This window comes from Nothoprocta perdicaria, unplaced genomic scaffold, assembly GCF_003342845.1.
Source record: "Nothoprocta perdicaria isolate Ctin4 unplaced genomic scaffold, notPer1 scaffold_53, whole genome shotgun sequence".
Classification (NCBI taxonomy): domain Eukaryota; kingdom Metazoa; phylum Chordata; class Aves; order Tinamiformes; family Tinamidae; genus Nothoprocta; species Nothoprocta perdicaria.
Genome location: NW_020455788.1, coordinates 673,263 through 691,992, shown reverse-complemented (window position 1 = coordinate 691,992; position 18,730 = coordinate 673,263). Strand labels below are relative to the sequence as shown.

General features: G+C 45.0%; 1 protein-coding gene across 1 annotated transcript in view; it reads right to left on the bottom strand.

Annotated features, from left to right (window-relative positions):
* Positions 1 to 18,730, bottom strand: part of ADCK1 (aarF domain containing kinase 1) — a 60,361-nt gene that overhangs the window by 10,363 nt on the left and 31,268 nt on the right. The window contains exons 4-6 of the mRNA XM_026048302.1: positions 14,344 to 14,502; positions 10,671 to 10,829; positions 7,248 to 7,364 (exon numbers count right to left, since the gene is read on the bottom strand). Coding sequence (XP_025904087.1) covers positions 7,248 to 7,364; positions 10,671 to 10,829; positions 14,344 to 14,502 — 435 coding nt within the window. The remainder of the gene's footprint in view (positions 1 to 7,247; positions 7,365 to 10,670; positions 10,830 to 14,343; positions 14,503 to 18,730) is intronic.

The following is an 18,730-nucleotide window of genomic DNA, read 5'->3' as shown; positions in this document are numbered from 1 at the left end:
GAGCAGGATGCAGGAGGAATTTACTTAGGAAAAAGATTAGAAGAGCTAAAATGCCAGAAGCTGGCTAAGGAATGGCAAAGGAGGGGCAGTCTACCAATATTAAAAGGTTTGAGTACCAAGGAAACAGAGGGAAAACTGAGCATGCTACAAGAAATACAACTAGGCAAAAGGGTGTGTAATTAAAAGGGGTTAATCTAGGCTTAATATACAGGAAAAAAAATCATATGCTAGTCAACAAGAGAGCTGAGCTTGTTATGCGAGGATTATACCAGATTCTGTCTTTGGCCAGGTTTGTCCATGCCTATTGCCAGAAAGGGTGTTATTGCCCAAAACAGGTTCAATTTGCTGATGAGACATCTGAACGTGAAGACTCCGGTCACCAGGTGAGCCTGTGGCCTCAGCAGTCTGTGCAAACAGCAGCCCGTGGTTGCCTCATTACCTGACATCACCCTGTCACTGTGCCAGGCAAACCACACGCTTTCAACACAGTGTTCTCATTTCAGTTAGGAATTAAATGGATCACTGGGGAGAAAATGTAGCTGAGGAATCAGCAAGTAGTAGATGAGGAGGAGAATCAGCAGCCTTAGCAAGGGCTGTAACGCAACGTGGTGACAGATACATGCAAAACAACCCGACTTTGTGTAACTCTTAACTGAAATAAACACACGAAATCTGTTTCATGTACACAATATGGCAAGGACTCTACGTGTCCCAAACTATCCTACCTGAGTTACATGCCAATATAGAAGAAAATAAGAACACAATATAGACACTGAGGATCGCTAGCATACAGTATCACACAGTCTCTCCATAAACCAATCCAGTTCGCTAGAAATGAGGCACAAACTGAAAACATGATTTTGGAGCCTGTTCCAAAAATTCACACCTTTCATGGTCAGATCCCTTTCCCTGAATTACAATTTAATTTTACCTATGTCTAGTTTAAATCCCTTTACAAATATAATCCTTAATAAAATCCTGAATTTAACTATTTCCTTCTGGGTGTTTACTACTCTAGTCTGTTCATCAGTAAGACAATTACCACTATAAATACAGCATAAACACTACCCAATTTCTATAGGATGCACCTCTATCTGCTCTGCCCTAGGAGTTAATGGTTTTCTACACAGTTACACTGCATTGGAAACTCACACATGATCGACTGATCTGATTGACTGACTGAGGACTGACTGACTGATGAGTGATTGACTAATAAACTCCCAGCATTTTTAAGAAATTGTTCTTATTACTTTCAAAGTGCATGGCTTTTCATTTGGTATTGCTCATTTTTATTTGTTTCTATCATTCCAATCCTCAAGGCCACCAAGGACACAATGACAGAACCTCTCACCTTGGTGTCATCGAAAATACCCTTCCCACAGTTCTGTTTTTTGAGGTTATTAATGAAACTATTAGATAAGATCAGTTTGAATAGCAAACCTCACAGAAACCCACGTTTCCACCGCTTCCTCTATCACTTTCACTTCACAATTTCCCTCCTAATCGCCACCTTTTCCAGCTGCCTGACTCATCCTCAGTGCATGAGCCGTTTTGCTGACTAGACCTACTGCATTTCTGCCACCCAGTTTGGAGAATCCCAAGCTGTTCTACAATGAGCAGCAGTCATGTATTTCTTTTTGTACCTGCACATGTGAGAAATCGTTGCTGCTGGGCTGCAGCTGGGCAGGTTTTGCCTACCAGTTATCCTCACACGATCCCCTGTGAGCCGCTTTTGGCTAAGCCCACATTACACTCCCAGGCACACAAGCTCAGAGCAGCAAGCTGTGGGCACATGCCAGCCCCTGCTTGCAATGCACCTCTAACAAATCAGCATGCCCAGCTGGCAGAGCAACCCAACAGGAAAACACTGCAAAGCCTTTTCGAAATGGGTGCCCTTGCATGGGCACTGCAGGGCTCATCTCAGCCTTATCCACGCCTGGCAAGTCCCAGTTTCAACTGGGACTTGTTTCATCCCTTCCAGCCCCATCTCGATCTGTGACTGTCTCTTTAGATCAGGAGCAAATACTAGTTGCTGGCCTTAATTTGGCTGTAATATTTGCCAATTATTTTAAGAGACGGCGACAGTAACTTCTATTGATCTCATTAAAAGTAAAGGTCGTTGTGCAGCTCATTTCTCAGGGCTCAATATTACCTCCTCAGGCCAAAAGAATAGCATTGATTTTGGAACCTTAATCGAAGGTTAATTGGATTGAAGAGAGCGTTGGGTTTTTGTTCTCTTTGTTTGCTGGTATTGTGGCGATTGTCTAAGGGTTTGTTTAATCCCACTAGTGCAGTCCTGCCTACTTAAACTGGAATCAAATCAGCAAAGTGTGTGGAATGAGCAAAGATGGAGCCCGCTCTGAGATGGCCCTTCTCCACAGCAGACCAGAATGGGCACACACAAGCAATCCCATGTCACATTTTGCCTTCTATCATCAGTTGTCAGAATCAAAATGCAGTGCTCTGTACTGCAGCTGTATCACTGTGCACTGATCTAGCATCACACCAAGGTGATGTCTGCACACATAAGATGTGATTGAGATGCAAGAGTAGTTCCTAGGGCTTCTGAAGTCAACTCCTAGCATGCCCCACACACACTGTTGGGGCCTAAGGAAATTATTTTCCTACTCAGCACCCCATCTGCCATGTGGGGAGAAATATTCTGACCCATCTGCCCATGGAAATGAGACTGACTTCAGCTGTTCCCACAAAATCTCAAAAGGAACTAGCTAGGGAAGACCAGATTTTATTTATTTACCTTTTTTCTCTCTGTCAGAGCTGAAATGAATGTGAACAGAGCTGAACGACCAAGTTCTCCTGGCTTTAAATGCAGTCATATTTCCTTGGATTTAATGTAAAACATTGTGTTGGGATTTTTGAGCAATTCATTAATGTTGATGCCCAAGACTGACTTTCAATAAGAGTTCATGTCTAATTTAACTCTTTATCTGGTGTCTTCGCACAGCTTAGGAACTGAAAATGCCAGACATCACCATCCTTGCTTACCAGTGCCTTGCAAAATTTCATTAAGCTTCAGATAAGAGGAAATTTAGAAGAATACGCACAGAAATTGTTCTCATGACTAATTTGGGAGATGCAAAGAGCAAGAATAGCCATTTACTCCAGGAACAATGTTCTTTTCCATCCACCATTTCAGCTAAAACTTCAGTTTTATAAGCACAAATGCTTGAGATATGAGAGGTTTCAATACCTGCAATAATAGGGAAAAGATCCCACTTTGGGAAATCAGGCCTAAGTTTTAGTAGCTCCTCGGCCTCGAACCCCACACTGAAACCGCATCTCAAGTCACCACGTTGCCACAGCCAGAAGGTAGCTGGGCTCTGTATCAAGCTAAGAAGAGAGCAAGGAGATACTGCTGTGCTGTCGGTCTCATTTAGTAACAAACATAAGCAAAAAGCTTAGAGTGTGACAAGGTGATGGAGGGCCTTAGTAGCACACAGGAGCTCATCTTGGGCCCCTCAGCAGATTGCTTTCACTCCTCGGTTGGACAAAATACCTTCCTGACTCCTGAACCATCCACGGCCCATGACCCAGGTGCTTGGGGAGCTGAAGCCCAGAGCACCATTCCCATTCCCCAGCTCACACCAGGTCAGGATGATGGAAGTGGGGCCTGCACACTTGGCTGTCAGGGGCAGCCTGGTTAGTAGGAGGCACCACAGCACATGCCATGGACACACTGGTAGGGCCCAGTGCTCCCACTGCCCCTGACCTAACAGCTCTGTGCGGGTGGGCACAGCACCTACCAAGGGGGGCAGCGAGGGCCCGTGCAGCATAGCAGAGATAATGTTAAGATCTGTATTGAACAAGGTCTCTCTAAATGGATCAGTTAAAATCAGAATGGGTGCAGCAGGGACATCTGTGCTATCTGGGATCTTCTTTAGAAGTACATGTGCTCAGTAGCCTTGTCCTTCTTCTATGCTCCTTCTTGAAACCAGGGTGCTATGAACATCTTCAGGGTGCTGAAACCAGGGTGCTTTATTTCTCCTCCCTTCCCTGCTCCCCACTGCCACCTCTCTAGACTCCAAATGTATCTTCCCAATAAAGGCTACAAATGCTCATGTGTCTTGAAACAGGAACAGCCTACTTTCCAGGTTGCCCCCTTCTTAACCCTTCCACAGTCTTGTTTTCCCTCGAAATTCACTGCCAGCTCAGTTCTTTCCTGCTTCCCTCTCCAGGCTTCCCTCCCATTGCCAGTACCCCAGCTGCGCTCTCCTCCTCAGCTACACTTGCACATGAATAAGTAACTGTTCCACAGGCAGATATTTCAGTGTTTGCACTTGTCTTTGGAAATCAAAGCCTTCTCTGATTAAATGCCATTACAGTCCAGCGCTTGGACGGATCCAGAGAGATTAATGTGCTTTTGGGCAGCTTTAATGATAATCCCGCTACAGATGGTATTAAGTAAATGTCAGTAACCTGGTTTGAAGGGAGCTTTCACCTCAGGGATCCTTTCCATTTAGAAGAGAGAGGCTCAGCTTGCTTTTCAAGGCTGCATTGTCACACAAGAGAAATCCTGCTTAGAGAAGACTCCTCTTCCTCTGCCCAGTAAAACAAAATGGAGTAAGATGACAGAGGGGGTTGATAGATAGATAGATATATTGAGGTGATTTACAGGGAGTTAATGCAGCTCTTGAAACTGTTCTGTATTATAAATCACGTCACAGTTTTGAAATTTGGGTTTAAAGGAGTCTAAATCCTTAGACCCTTTGCTGCCTGTTGTCCTTGGCTCTCTCTGCCCTCTTGCCATGCAGTTCCCAATCAAGCACCAAGAGCAGCAGCCAACAACAGACCTTGCTGACAGACGTCCCCAGCGGCTGCACCTCATCAGAAGAGTGCAGGGGTCTAGGATGTGCACTTCTCCTACCTCATCTTGCTGTGGCCACAGCAGACCTTGTTCCCCACCACGTGCCTCTGTAAAACCAGGTACCTGCTGCTAGGCACCACTATGTCATTAGCAATTAGTAAAAGCTAATCATTAATTGCAGGGGGGAGATGAGTACGGGAGAGAAGAGGAAGACAGGGCAGCTCTGTTAAGGCACTGTGGCAATTTGTACAAATGTCCAGCCCTACCACTGTGCTGCAGTAACATCCTATAGCTCCCAGGTTGCCAGAAACCTGTGAGGTTATTCTGGAGAGCAGTAAAGCTCTGTTGACAACTTCTTTTTAAATCACATCTTCGCCATCATTTGGGGACTGGCTCAGAATCAGCACAATAAGCGATTTCACTGCTGCGTGGAATCTGCTGTGCCAAGACAACGCCTAAGAGCCTCCCCAAAGGGGTGGATGAAAAAAAATAAGCTAAGATTTTATCCTAAACCTCTCCTCCCATGAGGAAAAGCTTCTGCAAGCTAGAAAAGACTGCAATTAGCTGCTTCTCTGCTTTATTTTGTCATATACTAGCATCAAAATATCCCACTAAAAGGTTGCAGTCAGTGAGTTTTCCATTCCGACTGGCTGGAGAGATCCCTGGAAGACTGTAAAGACAGCGTTTCCATGAGCTTTTCCAGACAACTTCACTGTTTCTAGTAGTTTGACAATACTCAGAGAAGCAACCAAAATACTAGGGAGCTGCACCGTGCTGGCTACCTAGACCTCCAGATCAGAGATGGGCTCCAAGAACTTTCAGGAAGCCCAGCTCAAAACCAGAATGCAAATACTACTCATGAGCCCTCTTGTTAATGCACAAAATCAAGCCTTTCTATGTGACTTTTTCAAGATTTGAGGAATGTTCAGCTTTGTACCTCAGTGATGTGTGCTGCTTTCAACCTCTGCCTTTATACAAGGAGAAAGTGATTTACCTAAGACACACACAGTGAAAGGAAAGGAAGGTCTTCTGGCTTTTGACCAGCTGTTTTGTTCAGGTGAACGGAGCTGGGTAGGTGTTCTCCTCTGGACCTGCATTGAGGTACTTCAATAGAGAAACATGTGAAAAGAAGTACTCCTGCCTGCCTATACAAACTACGAGAAAACGCCCCATTGGCTTCTGCTGGATGCAAAAGCAGAAGAAGAGATGGTCTATCCAGAGAAAGAACAGGTTGCTCAGTCCTCTACCTGAAATTTGGCTAAGCAGTTTAGTCAGAGAAGGACCTTCACAGTGTCTTATGGAGGCAGCTGAGAAGACAGACAATGGTCTCTCCTTGTGTGGCATTCCCAGCTCATATTTCCTTCCTCAAGAGGTCTTTTTCATGCCTCTTCCTGATGCTATATGAACTTCATCATGGATAGAAAGGGAGTACCAAGGGATCCTGTGGCATTCCCTTGCTATCCATGAAAGAAAGGAAAGCAGGGAGAGAGGACATGTCCAGACTTCAGAGTAAAGCAGATGGATGGATTAAGTACAATTGATTTTATGCCATAGCTCTTTGATGGCCAGTCAACCAAGTGTAGCTTTGAGGCTCATCAATAGGGCATAGAGGGAAAGGCAAGCAGCACTGACTCCATCAGCACACACTGACCAGGAAGGGTGGTTGGACATGTTGTTTAAGGTTCAGGCATCTTCCCACCCCTTGTACAAGGCAATACCTTCCCTTCCTCAATAATCTCTTGGACACAGAGAGCATAAAGTGCTCTGTTGACTTCGTGCCACAAAGCAATTATCTCACTCATCAGAGAAATGGAGCTTCCACAGGGATGGAGTCTGGCAGCTGCTCAAGGACAGCAAAACTACATGGTAATGTTGGACCAGGAAGCAAGGAAGAAAACTGTATCTGATTGTATTCTGAAGAAAGAGGGAGATTTTGGAAAGCACAAGAAAAGAAGTCAGGTTAGAATACATGCAACACAGCAACACACCACAGCTGAAATTCCAGCACTCCAGTAACTGTGATCCTACAAGGCCTCTGATTTATATCTCCTTCATAAGGTGATAGCTCTTGACATACAAAAATCTAAATCCCATGCATTTTCCCAGGAGAAAATGAATACCGAAGACAATCAGAACCTATAACTGCTCCTTTAGGACACAAAGAACTGCCATTGTGGAGCAAACCATGAGTGTATGTAATACAAGGACACTGCCATCACTCACTATTTGTCTCTTTGAAGATCTGTCCAGCTCTGCAATTTTACAGGAGAACCTTCCCTAAAAGAAGTTATATACTTGAGCATGAGCACATATCTGCATATGGTCCCCTTCCTGCCCCATCCTGCCCTATTAGCCTCAGTGTCTAAAGGACAGTTGCACTGCCCTCCATAAATGTCCAGTTCAGAGACAGCTGAGAAACTACCTCGTTGACGTTGATGCCATTCTTCTCCATGTAGGCCCTATCGTTCACTTGTCCTCCTTCCATGAACTCCATGAGGAGCACACGCCTTGTTGAGAGCTCCCAGTAGATCCTGGGGACCTGCAACAGGAAAATAAGGCTTAGGTCAAAAAACAGCTTGAGAAACAGAGGAGAACACATCACATACAAGCCAGGAAGAAAGCAAAAAGGAACATTCTACAAGAGGTGGAAGCAAGGACCTGTTTGTTTTCTTGAGGAAAATCCGTCTCTTGATGAGGACACCTGCAGGCCTCTCCCCTAAAGAGGAGGAGTGAGTACAAAGACAACACACTGATATTACAGCAGCAAGAGCTGTGCTTGTGCAATCTCAGGCCCCACTTTACAAGACTTCTTCTCACTCCTGTTGAGGTCTACAAGTTCTCTTGTGCACTTTGTAGCTTCTGTTGCTGAGCTCTTTAACTAAACCTTGGAACTTTCTGAATCATCCACTCAGCTGCTAAGACAGGAACCACATCTCCTGTTTGCTACGCACGAGGCCCACTTATACAACTCTAAAAATGATAAGACATCGTCATAAATTGTATCTCAGCAGTGTTCCTTGGAAGACAAGCGCATCTGAGCTGACAAACCCTGCGTACTTAGACCATCTGCAATTGAACTGGGAGAAAAATCAAGTGTCACAAATAAGGGGCTTGTCACAGAAACCCTGGGAGACCCTTGAGTATCTTAATGCCAATGTGACACAGTAACAAGTGTAAAATGTCAAAGCACTTTTCATTCAATCTGCAGTAAATCAAGCTGAGTGAGTGAGGTATAAGTAAGAGGCCCAGTGCCACAGAGGGAGGCAATGATGCAGCATAAGAGAAGCCCTAGCCCAGGCTGACTTTTTCAGCCTGTCTCCAGCCAATTTCTCTCTGTGAAGAAGTTCCTCCTGTGAAAGAGTCGTTTTGCTGTAGTTCCTCTTTGGTGTACCTCACATCATGGTTCTGCTAGATCTCCCAAGCTGTCAGATTTACCTTCAGTCAAGGGTGAAGCCACACACATACAAGTTACCAAGGACCTCCAGCAATAGCCATTAATGTAGCCTGACACATTTTGGATCACGTGAAGAGAGTCATCTGTGCAGTCCACTCTCCTCACTCACTTTGGCTACAGATTCAGGATTCACATTTTGCAAGGGCCCAGTACTTTGGGACAGATCAGGAGAAGGGATGTTTTCCATCTAGTACAGCCAAAGCCAGAGGAACTAGCCAGGTCACTGTAGGTATCACAACTCTACAACCAGCTGCATTTGTTTTATATTCTCCTTGAAATACTTGAGTGTCCCAGCTCCTCATAGCTCCACAAACCATCTGTCCCCCAACACTGTTCCGGTCCTCGAGAGACCATTTTCCCAATCTCACTTCTACCCGATCACACATATGCCATTTTAGATCAGAGAGTCCTTCGCAGATCAGTTCCTACGACCCCAATTCCTGCCATTCAACACTCAAGCACACTTTGCACCTTAACCTGTGAAGACTTTAATACCAAGCATCTTCTAGGGGCAGGGGGATCCAGTTACTGCAGCTTTCCCAACTAATTCGAGTTTCCATTCTTTGCAACGTTAGGTAGGTGAGAAATCAGCCAACTCCAAAACTCACAGTTCCTCAGCCCTTTTAGCTTCTGTGGACTGCCTGCTAGACTTGCTGATCCCTGCTGCTGTAGATCATTTCAGCTGACACTCATCCCTGCCTCAACATTTACAGGGGCAAGTCAGAGGGCTTACAAAGCAATGTACACGCTCTTGATGTTTTTCTCGCCCACAGGCGAATTCTTTGGTGATTTTTTTAATTACTCACAGATGTTTGGCTGCAGTGCAAGTGCACAGAAACAATTTATCTCTGGTTTTAAAAGCTCAACTGGGTTCACAGCACAAAATCCACTTCTCAGCTTTCTTGCGTGTAGGAAAATTAATGATACAAGAGCCCAATTCTTCCATTGCCTTTGGGTGATGAACACGTCTCTGAATTGGCAGGTCAGACGGCAGAATCCATTATTTAGCCATCTCAAGCCATTTGTTATTGTTACACATATTGATATCATGATAGCTCCTTAACCCAGCAAGGAGATGATTGGCTGTCTCCATGGGGATTTACTGCACAGTATCCTAGTTACAGCTGCAATGGATACAGCTCTCCAAGGTGCATCACTTTTGATAAGCGCCCACTCAACAAAATCATCGACCTTTGGCTTCCTGTTGCCCTGTAGCCATCTGTGTTTACGGAAAGGCCGCTGGTGCCTCCGGGCACCAAGAGCACAGTCCCAAATGTAGAGCTTGGTGACAAGAAATGAGGACCCTTGCACGGAAGATCCAAGGAGAAAAGTGATATATCAGTCTACAAAATCTAAAGAAAACTTAATTGATCCCAGATATCTTGGGATTTTTGAATAAACAGGAGGTGAAAATGTCATTTTGATGTGTGAATGAAGGAGGGTGCATAGGAGGGTGTATTTTTTGCTGCCTTGGTGTATGTGCAAACCCAGACACATTATGCCAACAGCAATGCACGTGCTTGATCACACCTGCCTATTTCCAGAATGCGCACAGCAAAGGTTTATGCCTGTTGTGAGTGTGCCAGCCAAGGACATAAATGAGTGAGTTGAAAGCTGTGCATACCTACCACAGAGAGGGTAACATGGACACAACCCGTCTGTCACTGAACTGCTGGCAGCGTGTGACAGGGCAGGTGAGCAAGTCTGTCACTTGAATAAGATCACTTGGGTAAGATCAATATGGGTGCAACTGAGTTTGTGTGTGATGGTAACATAAATTCATTAGCCATGGATGTGTGTGTATATATATATATATATATATATATATATGCAAGTGGTAAACATTTTCAGTGTGAGAATATGCTTTTTTATGCAGGAGGGAAGATTTTTAGGTACATGATTCCTCCCCAAAAATGCACAGTGTGCTGAAGTTACTTCACATAATTATCTCCAGTTCAACTTTTCTAATTTATGCCTATTTATTTTTGCCCTCAGTTAAGATAAAGTCCAGGAAAAAGCACTCCCACATGGTTCAGTAAAGAACAGAAAACTCACATGCCTCTGGACAACGTCAGAAATAGCGTTCAGGGAAATGAGTAACAGGCTTAAGAAACTGCTGGCCTGAAGCCACTATGCTTTACCCAACACAAGGTGCCAACAGGAGGGAGCAGACAATGAGGGAAGCATCTCTCAGAGCAGCTTCTGGCCCTTATCAACAGAGCAGTCTTGGGTGAGTAACACAAATGGGCTGAACCTCCCTCTCCCTCTTCTTTTGCCTCTCTATCTCACTCTCCCTCTCCTTCATTTTGGTTCTTTCAGGTGAGGAATGAGGTGCATCAGGAGCATAGAGTGAGACTATTAATGTATATACATACACAAGTGTTCCCTCACCTTTAGGAAGTCAAAGTCCTTCAGCATATGAGCTACCTTCTCAGCATTTCTGCCCTCATTGAGGAAATCCAGCTCCAGAGGCAGATTCTTCTTAGCTTCTTCTACCAGCCACATGAACTCAAAATCTGGGAAGATCTGCTTCACAACCAAGAGGAGAACCTGACACAACGAAAACCGATGGTTAATCACATCCTAGCTCCAAAGCCATGCAGCTATACACAGTGCTGTGCTGACAACTATACAGGACAGTTACTTGTTAGGTAGGCTGAAACTTGAAGGAAAAAAAAAAAGAAAAAAAAAAGTAAAAAAAAAAAAAAAAAGTACCCCAAGAGCTTGCAGATAAGGATTCCTGTAGCATCATGACAAAACACATGGTACTATGCCTTGCTCTTCCAATAAATTTGGGGCTTGCCTTCCACACAGACACATCCAGAAAGTAATTGGTGCAACTGACACCAAAAGTCAGTGCTGGCAGCCCAGCTGCCCAGTGCCTCAAAGTGATAGAAAAATCCCTGGAGAAAGGAGGATGCCAAGGAGATGGCCCAAGAGCAATTCTCTTCTGTGTCTCTAACACCTGTAATTCAGTAAGTCACAACTTGGTTGCATTTGTATAGCCTGTAAATAATAAGGAAGATCTGAAATAAGGTCTGTCACTTTTTCCACTACCAAGCAACAAGAATTTTGCTAGCACAGGAAAATCCACTGAGCAGCTCAGGGAAGACTAAGTTTTAGCTACAGGTAGAAGGCTCTTAACCCTTGAAAGACTCTTTGATAGGACAGAGAGCCAGCTGCCCTTCAGTGTGACTCACAGTCATCCACAGCTGCCCTGAATGGTAACTTTTAATTATGGAAACGTGGCACTGAAATGTTTTCACCTGCAGCCTCTTCTCCATTAGGCATTCAGCCCAACAGGGTCTTGAAAAGCCCAGTTGAAAAGTTCAGAGCAATGTTTCTTTGCAGCTGCATTTAATAAAGGGGTAGGTGATGGGCACTCCTGAACAAAATCAAGATGATGTGATGGGGTGACACAATCAAAGCTGCATAGCAGCCAAGCCTTGTGTTCAAATGAAGAGTCAGGTTCTCAGCTGGTGTCACAAATATGCACTGGCTGAAAATTTGGATTATGTCTTACAGAAAATATGTATTTTTTTAAATTATTTGAGTCATAAAACAAAAATGAAGCATAAAAAATCAATCTACGTTGTGGTGTTTGTCTTTCTTGCTCTGCGCTTCCATTTGAAAATGAAAACGGTCTTGTCTGTGTGTGTTCCTAGACAGCTTCTCTCTCTAGATCACCACCTTTGTGACGGGGATTCCTGCACAGCAGGGGAAACATTTAAAACACACACAGAGAAAGATGCTATCATTGAAATGTATGGCAAAAAATAAATCCATGAACCATCAGTGCCACTTGGTTCCTAAGTAAAAATATTTATTCTCAACCCCATCTCTGCTTTTCTTATCTAAATGTCAGTTCCAAACCCAATATTCCTTTAAAAGTGTAATCATCAGGCTCCACACACTACTGAAATGATTCTTCTCCTACTATATCTAGAGCCATAAATCTTTTCAAATTTATGTCATCCAAATGAAACGTAACCAGTGATTTTCATGAACATGTATGTAAACTTCATAGGGCTGTAGGACTATCTCATTGGTGCTCGATGTTAAGAAATTCATACTTTTTTTCTGCTTTTTTTAGATGTTCTTTTGAATCAATTTGTCAACCTCAGTATCTGCAGAGACGTACTTAATGACTCTTTAGTCTGCCCCTTTTCTGACACCTGTCTAAAACACTGTCCTGATATAAGTACTGATATACAAAGAGCAAGCAGGGATCACTCTCCAGGTGCTGTCCTCATTTTTAAGGACTCAGCACTGATACTATGATACCTCAAGTAAAATGAGGATTTTTCCATCTACCTTTTCCCATTCAGGTTACTTCTCACTAGTCTGTAAAGAAGACCACTTCAATCAATAATTAAATTAACCTACCTACTTTGAATGTCTGTCTGCTTCTTACAGGACCTGAAGCTAAGCGGACATCACCTGGCTTTAAATGCAGCCTACACTAAATAAGCCTCACACAAGGTTACAATGATGCACGTAAGCCACCACTCCACAAGAGACCCCTTAAAAACAAGGCAGCACGTGTCAGCTTCTGTTATCTTGTCCCGAGCAGAACTGAAGGATGCCAAAAGCCTATTGAGAAGTGCCGTGCACATGATGATGTGTGTGATGACACAGAAGCAAATTTATCACGCAGACCATCGCAATCAGTCCTAGAAAGGACCTGAATCAAGTTCAAATCTACAGTTTCACTCACAGCCAGTTCAAACAGTTACCTATTCACAAATCAGAAGTGAAACAGAAGTGTTACTGGTATGTATTTGCTGAACCCCAGAAAGGTATGTAACTACCATCCAGCTAAAAATGGTATGTTTTAGGTGGAAACCCTTCAGTAGTGGGATTGCTTGAACTTGAGCAGGTCTAGAGTGTAGTGTCATGTCATCCCACCACAGAACCCCCTGGGATGCTGTCCTAATTCACAGACTAGCCACATTGCTCAAAGCAAGTAGTGTTAGTGGCCTAAAGGAGCTCTGTCTATTTGCTCTGCTGGTAGTGGGCTGGCAGGATCTTTGATATGTTCTTCTCCTGTGATGGATAGCAGTGTTTCAATGCATCAGCTATACACTCCAAATGCTTATCAGACCTCCTGAGCTTCATCTTGCCCACTTTGATCCCATGGACACTGCTGTCTGCCAACAGATGTGCATTTTATTGTACATTCACGTTATACATAAAGAATCAGGATCACAAAAAAGGCTTAAATAAGATTTACAGGCCTAAAACTTCTCCTGTCTTCCACCTCATCCCAATCTCTATTTCTGACCTCCGCCTCTGCCAATGTAGAGTAGAACTAGAACTTTTATCTAGTTCCTCCTCCTCATGTGCTATATTTCAGAAACTTGGGTGAAGCAACAGCACTGCAGTGGGAACATGAGCGGTATCCACCATTCAGGATGGCAACAGGAGACAGGCACTCATTCTTTTTCCCAACAGAATCACTCACGTGTTTGCCTGTCCCTGTTGCAGTACCCTTCCCATATTTCAACGTTCTCTTCACCAGCACAAATCAGCTCAGCGTTAAGGAACTGATCAAGAACCAGGCTGGAATCACGGCACTTCAGCAACTGCTGAATCTGTATTGCAGCTAAACTAGAAAGCATGCTGATTTTGCTCAGCTATACAGTCCTGACTACAATGGGAGCTGAGTCCAATTATAGCCAGCAGTTAACGGGCATACAGTCAGTGGAGAGACTTCAGGACTCAATCCCTAATTTTTAGGGTCTCATATGAACTTACTCTTATGTCTCTCATATTTACTTGTTTCTCCTCCACTTTCACCTTCTGACTTTCTTGTTTCTCCACCCCTGCAGCTGCTCATTCCTGTCTCCCCAATCACACATCACTCCCTCACTGCAAACCTCACCAATTTTCTTTATTATTCTTGTAAGCCAGCAGTTATCTCAGTGGAGATTTCAAGGCTACAGGATGCAGGTCACTATGCCCAGAAGTCAGTGTTATTACACCTACCTACACCACGGGTGAAGTGGCCCCTGACATGTTTGCATAGCAATTGTTCTGTAAGACAGTCGTTAGGTAGTTTTACCTCCATCAGCAGAATATCCTTGGAGCTCTGAGCTTGGACCTTTGGGTGCTGGACTTTCACTGCCACTGTCCTTCCATCCTGCAGCACTGCCTTGTGGACCTGGGCTAGCGATGCTGCTCCCAAGGGGGTGTCCTCAAAACTCACAAAGAGCTCTTCGATCTGTCAGGAAAAGAAAATGAGGTGTCAGCATCCAGAGCTGGGCTAAGGAAACCTCTGCTCACAGGCCAGGCACAACACATGCCAAAGCTGGGCAGGCTCAGCCTCTCCTTCCTCCCTCCCGAGCTGTCTCTCTGCTTGGCCTCCTAGGGAAGTGCCCATGGGGATACTGTGCTCATGGAAATCTGTGCCAGAGCCCACAACACACATTGCACCTGTGAGAGGGAACAGGAGGCAGCGTGTGAGTGGCCTCTCCAGGCTGCTCTGAGGCCCAGCGGAGCAGTCACAGTCAGTGCCCCTGCCTATTTACTGGCTTTGGGACAGCTCTCCCTTTCTCTGCAATTTGCTGCACATTTTTAAGCCACCCACCTGCACTCCTGCACAGCTGCCAGCGCATGTTCCAGCGCAGCACCAGCCAGCTCACGGGGTGAAAACCAGCACAGGACTGGGGGCAGTGGTGACGGCTGGACTGTATGGGACCCTCTAGAATTGCAGTTTGCACTGCCAGAGACTCGGCTGGAGCACATTTCACATGCTGGGTTTTCTCATTCCTTGAACGAAGGTGACCAGTGTGCCCAGCTGATGAAAAGCACCGGGTGGATACAGCAGAGCCCGCTTTGTGAACAGGAGGGGAAAGCATTCGCAGCCCTGGGTGTGATACTTGGGACTAGACTACAGGGACAGCTGCAGATCAGGAAGCAGATTCACCAGGAGGAGCCCAGGGAACCAAACCCAGACAGGTTTGGGAGAGATGGCGGGACATGGAGCAAGGCCCGTCTTGGTGGCAGTGCCACCAGGGCAGAGAGGCTTCGGGCACGGAGCTAACACGAGCTCTGAGGTACCCAGAAGAGGCAGCGAGGGGAAACCCTCCCACCCACCTCCCTCAGCAGTATCAGTTTCGGGGGAACATTTGAGAAGCCTGTAATTTATGCAGCAACAAAAAAGAAAGTCAGTCAGTGCACTTTTATAACCTGCTTCTAAAAAGGTAATTAAAGACGGGAGCTGCAGAGAGCTAGTAATTAAATATGAATAAAGCCCTTCAAAGCTGAGCTTTCATGCAAAGTGTTAAACAAATATTCTTTTTGCTGACAGGGAGGAAAAACACTACACAAGGAGCAGCCCGTTCCCTCCTGCAGCTGCCAAGGAAGGAGCCCCCTCCTACTCTACCCTACTCTATCCTTCCCTCACAGTCCCTTCCATGGAAAACTATTACTAGCAACAAACTGGAGCATTCGCAGCAATTAGATTCCAGCAGAGACTCAACTGCCTCCAGTAATTCTCTAGGAAGGTGCCTTTTATTTATTTATTTAATTCCATTTGGTCCTGGCGGCAAAATCAATTAAGTAAAACAACTGCATTTAAAAACTGCTAGTTATGTGTTTTTTAATTACAGCAGGTCCATGATTCAAACCTATTGACACTGCAGTCTCAAGAGAAAAAAAAGCCAAGGTTTTTCTCTCTCTTCATTCTTTTTTTTTTTTTCTTCTCTGTTCACTTGATTTGGAGATTCTGTTTTCAGATTAGTGTAAGGAAAGAAACATTTCTAGGCTGACAGATGGTTCAGAGGACACGTGTTCACGGCAGAGGGACTTTTAGCTTCAGGTAACACTTGTCTGTCAGATGAAGAGAGAACCTGTTAAGGAGAAGAACCGTAAGGTGGCCAGGAGCATGCTGGGCTACACGATTCCATAAGGAAAGAAAATATGCACACGGAAAACTTCCCACATGAAGTCAAACTGGAATTCTCTTCATCTCTTCCATTCCCCTACATCCTTGTATTATAGGGCGGGCCTGGAGAGACCAATATACCAGCCAAAACTGCTGGACTAACTGTTGTAAAGGTGGCAAACTTCTCCAATGATCAAAGCAGAGGGTTCAGTAGCTTAAATTCTGGGAAAATCTAGTTGTGCTAAGAAAGCATATAGACAGGATAAAACTATATTGTTGATCCAATAATTTTTACCAGCATATAAATACAGGAAAATAATTATATATATATAAACACTATTTCATGGCTAAACTTGCTCAGAAAACACTATTTGAGAACAGTTGTCTCTTGAATGTCTCTCAGGCCAAAGGATTTCATTTCAAAACTCATGAATCGGGACAAGAAGCCAGGAGAGCGCTCGTGTCCAGCCCAGCGCTCCCGCTGGGATCCAAGAGGGAGCCTGTGCAGAGCTGGAGGCCGCAGGCTCCAGAGCAAGGACAAGGACCCCAAGGGGATTCTTGGATGAGTCCTTCAGGGACAGCAGGCTGGGCTCCTATGGCCCACGGGCACCTGGCTAACAAGAACCCTTAGCAGAAACTGCACCCATCGCTCGCAGGACAGATAATTAGCAAGCAGAGGTTGGGGGCAGCCTTGGGGCCCACCTGGTGCAGCACTTAAGGGGCTCCTGTGCTTCCTTCAGGCCCCCGAGCAGGTCTCAGAGGGCCTTATCAAAGCGGCCGTTACCATCTGCAAGCCTGGCAGGAGATGAAACAAGGCCAGCTTCCAGGCAGGTTTAATAAAGCTTTAAAAGGGAGAAAATGAACTTTAGGGCTATTCTTTCCACGGAGCTGTGGAGCCAGATGCAGGTTTACAGCTGCACAGGTGAGCAGCGGCCTCTCACGTGGCCGTCTCCCTCATTAGCCTCCTGTTTATCCGCAGCCCCACCGGGCACAAGCCCAGCCAGCGAACGTGGCCCTGCACTTCAGCGGCCGGAAAAGCGGCCCTCCTTGTTGAATTCTAAAGAAGGAGGCTCTTTTAATTTTAAAATATGCAAAATCTTTTCATGATTGTTGGTTATTAGTATTCACCCCTCAGGGAGCAGATATAAAAGCTCTTCTAGGATCTACTCAGACCTTTATTAGTACGTGGTTGTGCTGAGGTTGCACTTCGAGACGCTCAGTGCCGCTGTGCAGCCACCACGGGCCCTGGTTTCACCTGGAGGCCTCCTCACACGCTGCAGTGTCTTTCCCAAGCACACACTTCCCTGGCAGTTTTGTGCAGCCCACTAGCTCTCAGAGGGGTTGCAGGGCCAAGCACCAGAACGCCTCGGTATTTTAGAGGATCCAGTCCTTAGACATGTAGGAATTACAGGACGGCAACTGGATTCAGGTTCTTAAACCAAAGTCCTTTCTGAAAACATTCCCTTTTGCGACCTCCCTGGAATGCTCTGGAGGGTCTTTGGCAGAGCTAGAGCTTAACCCAGATATCCTGAATAGGCTGCAGCCTGGTGTTTTCATCTCCAAACCATACATGATAAATGTGCCCATCTTGCTAGTTATTTTCCTTTGGAATTATTGCCTCTTTATCCCAGTCTTTTTATACCCATATGCTGTAGCAAGTGATCAAATTCCAGCATGGTTCTCCAGTGCCTTTACATGGTCGGGACAGAATGAGGTCACTACAGAGACACAATTTATGGGTCCTATGCAGAAGGTTTCCAACAGTACCCAGGAGGGTCCTGAAAATCTCGTTTCCCATATCCACTTACAGAGAACCTTCACCCAACTGCCAAGCTGAACCAATCCAAAAGAAATGAGCCACTGACACTTTTCAAATACTCAACATTTCCCAGGAGAAGACAGTCCTTCACCAAAGCATTTCAAGATTGCCTTCAAATGTTTTCAAGGACTTAAAAGGACTCTTTGGTCTAGAAAGAGATACAAGGAGGGACTGCCATACAGATCTATAAAATCACTCCTGCCACACAGAATGTGACTGGGAATGTTCATTCTCTCCTCAGAAGATTCAGGATCAGCAATTGTCTATTAGCACAAAAAAATAGGATTAAAACAAGAAAAATGATTTTTTTTTTCCACAGTCATTGTATTTAGGCTATGGAATGTATGTATTTAGGCTCCTTGTCACTGGATGTTCTGAATGCCAGAAGTGTGGGTGGATTCAAAAAGCAATTAGACAAATCAATGAAGAAAATCCATCACAAATTATTAAACACCCAGGTACAATCTCTGGCCCAGGAAATCTCTAATGATCACATCAATGGACGCTGGAAGATCACATCAGGGAAAGTTTGCCATACTTTTATAACTCTTGCCTCTCAGCCAGTGTTGGCTGCAGTTGGAGGCTGAGTGGCTTTACCCTTTGATCTGACCAGTATGGCCATCATGTTCTTCAGCAGTTCTTCCCACCAGACTGACCTATCCCAATGACAAGAGGATGGAAGATGAAGGAATCACTTGACATATGCTGTCAGCCTGGGGCTTGGTTGCTGTCTGACAGGCTAGA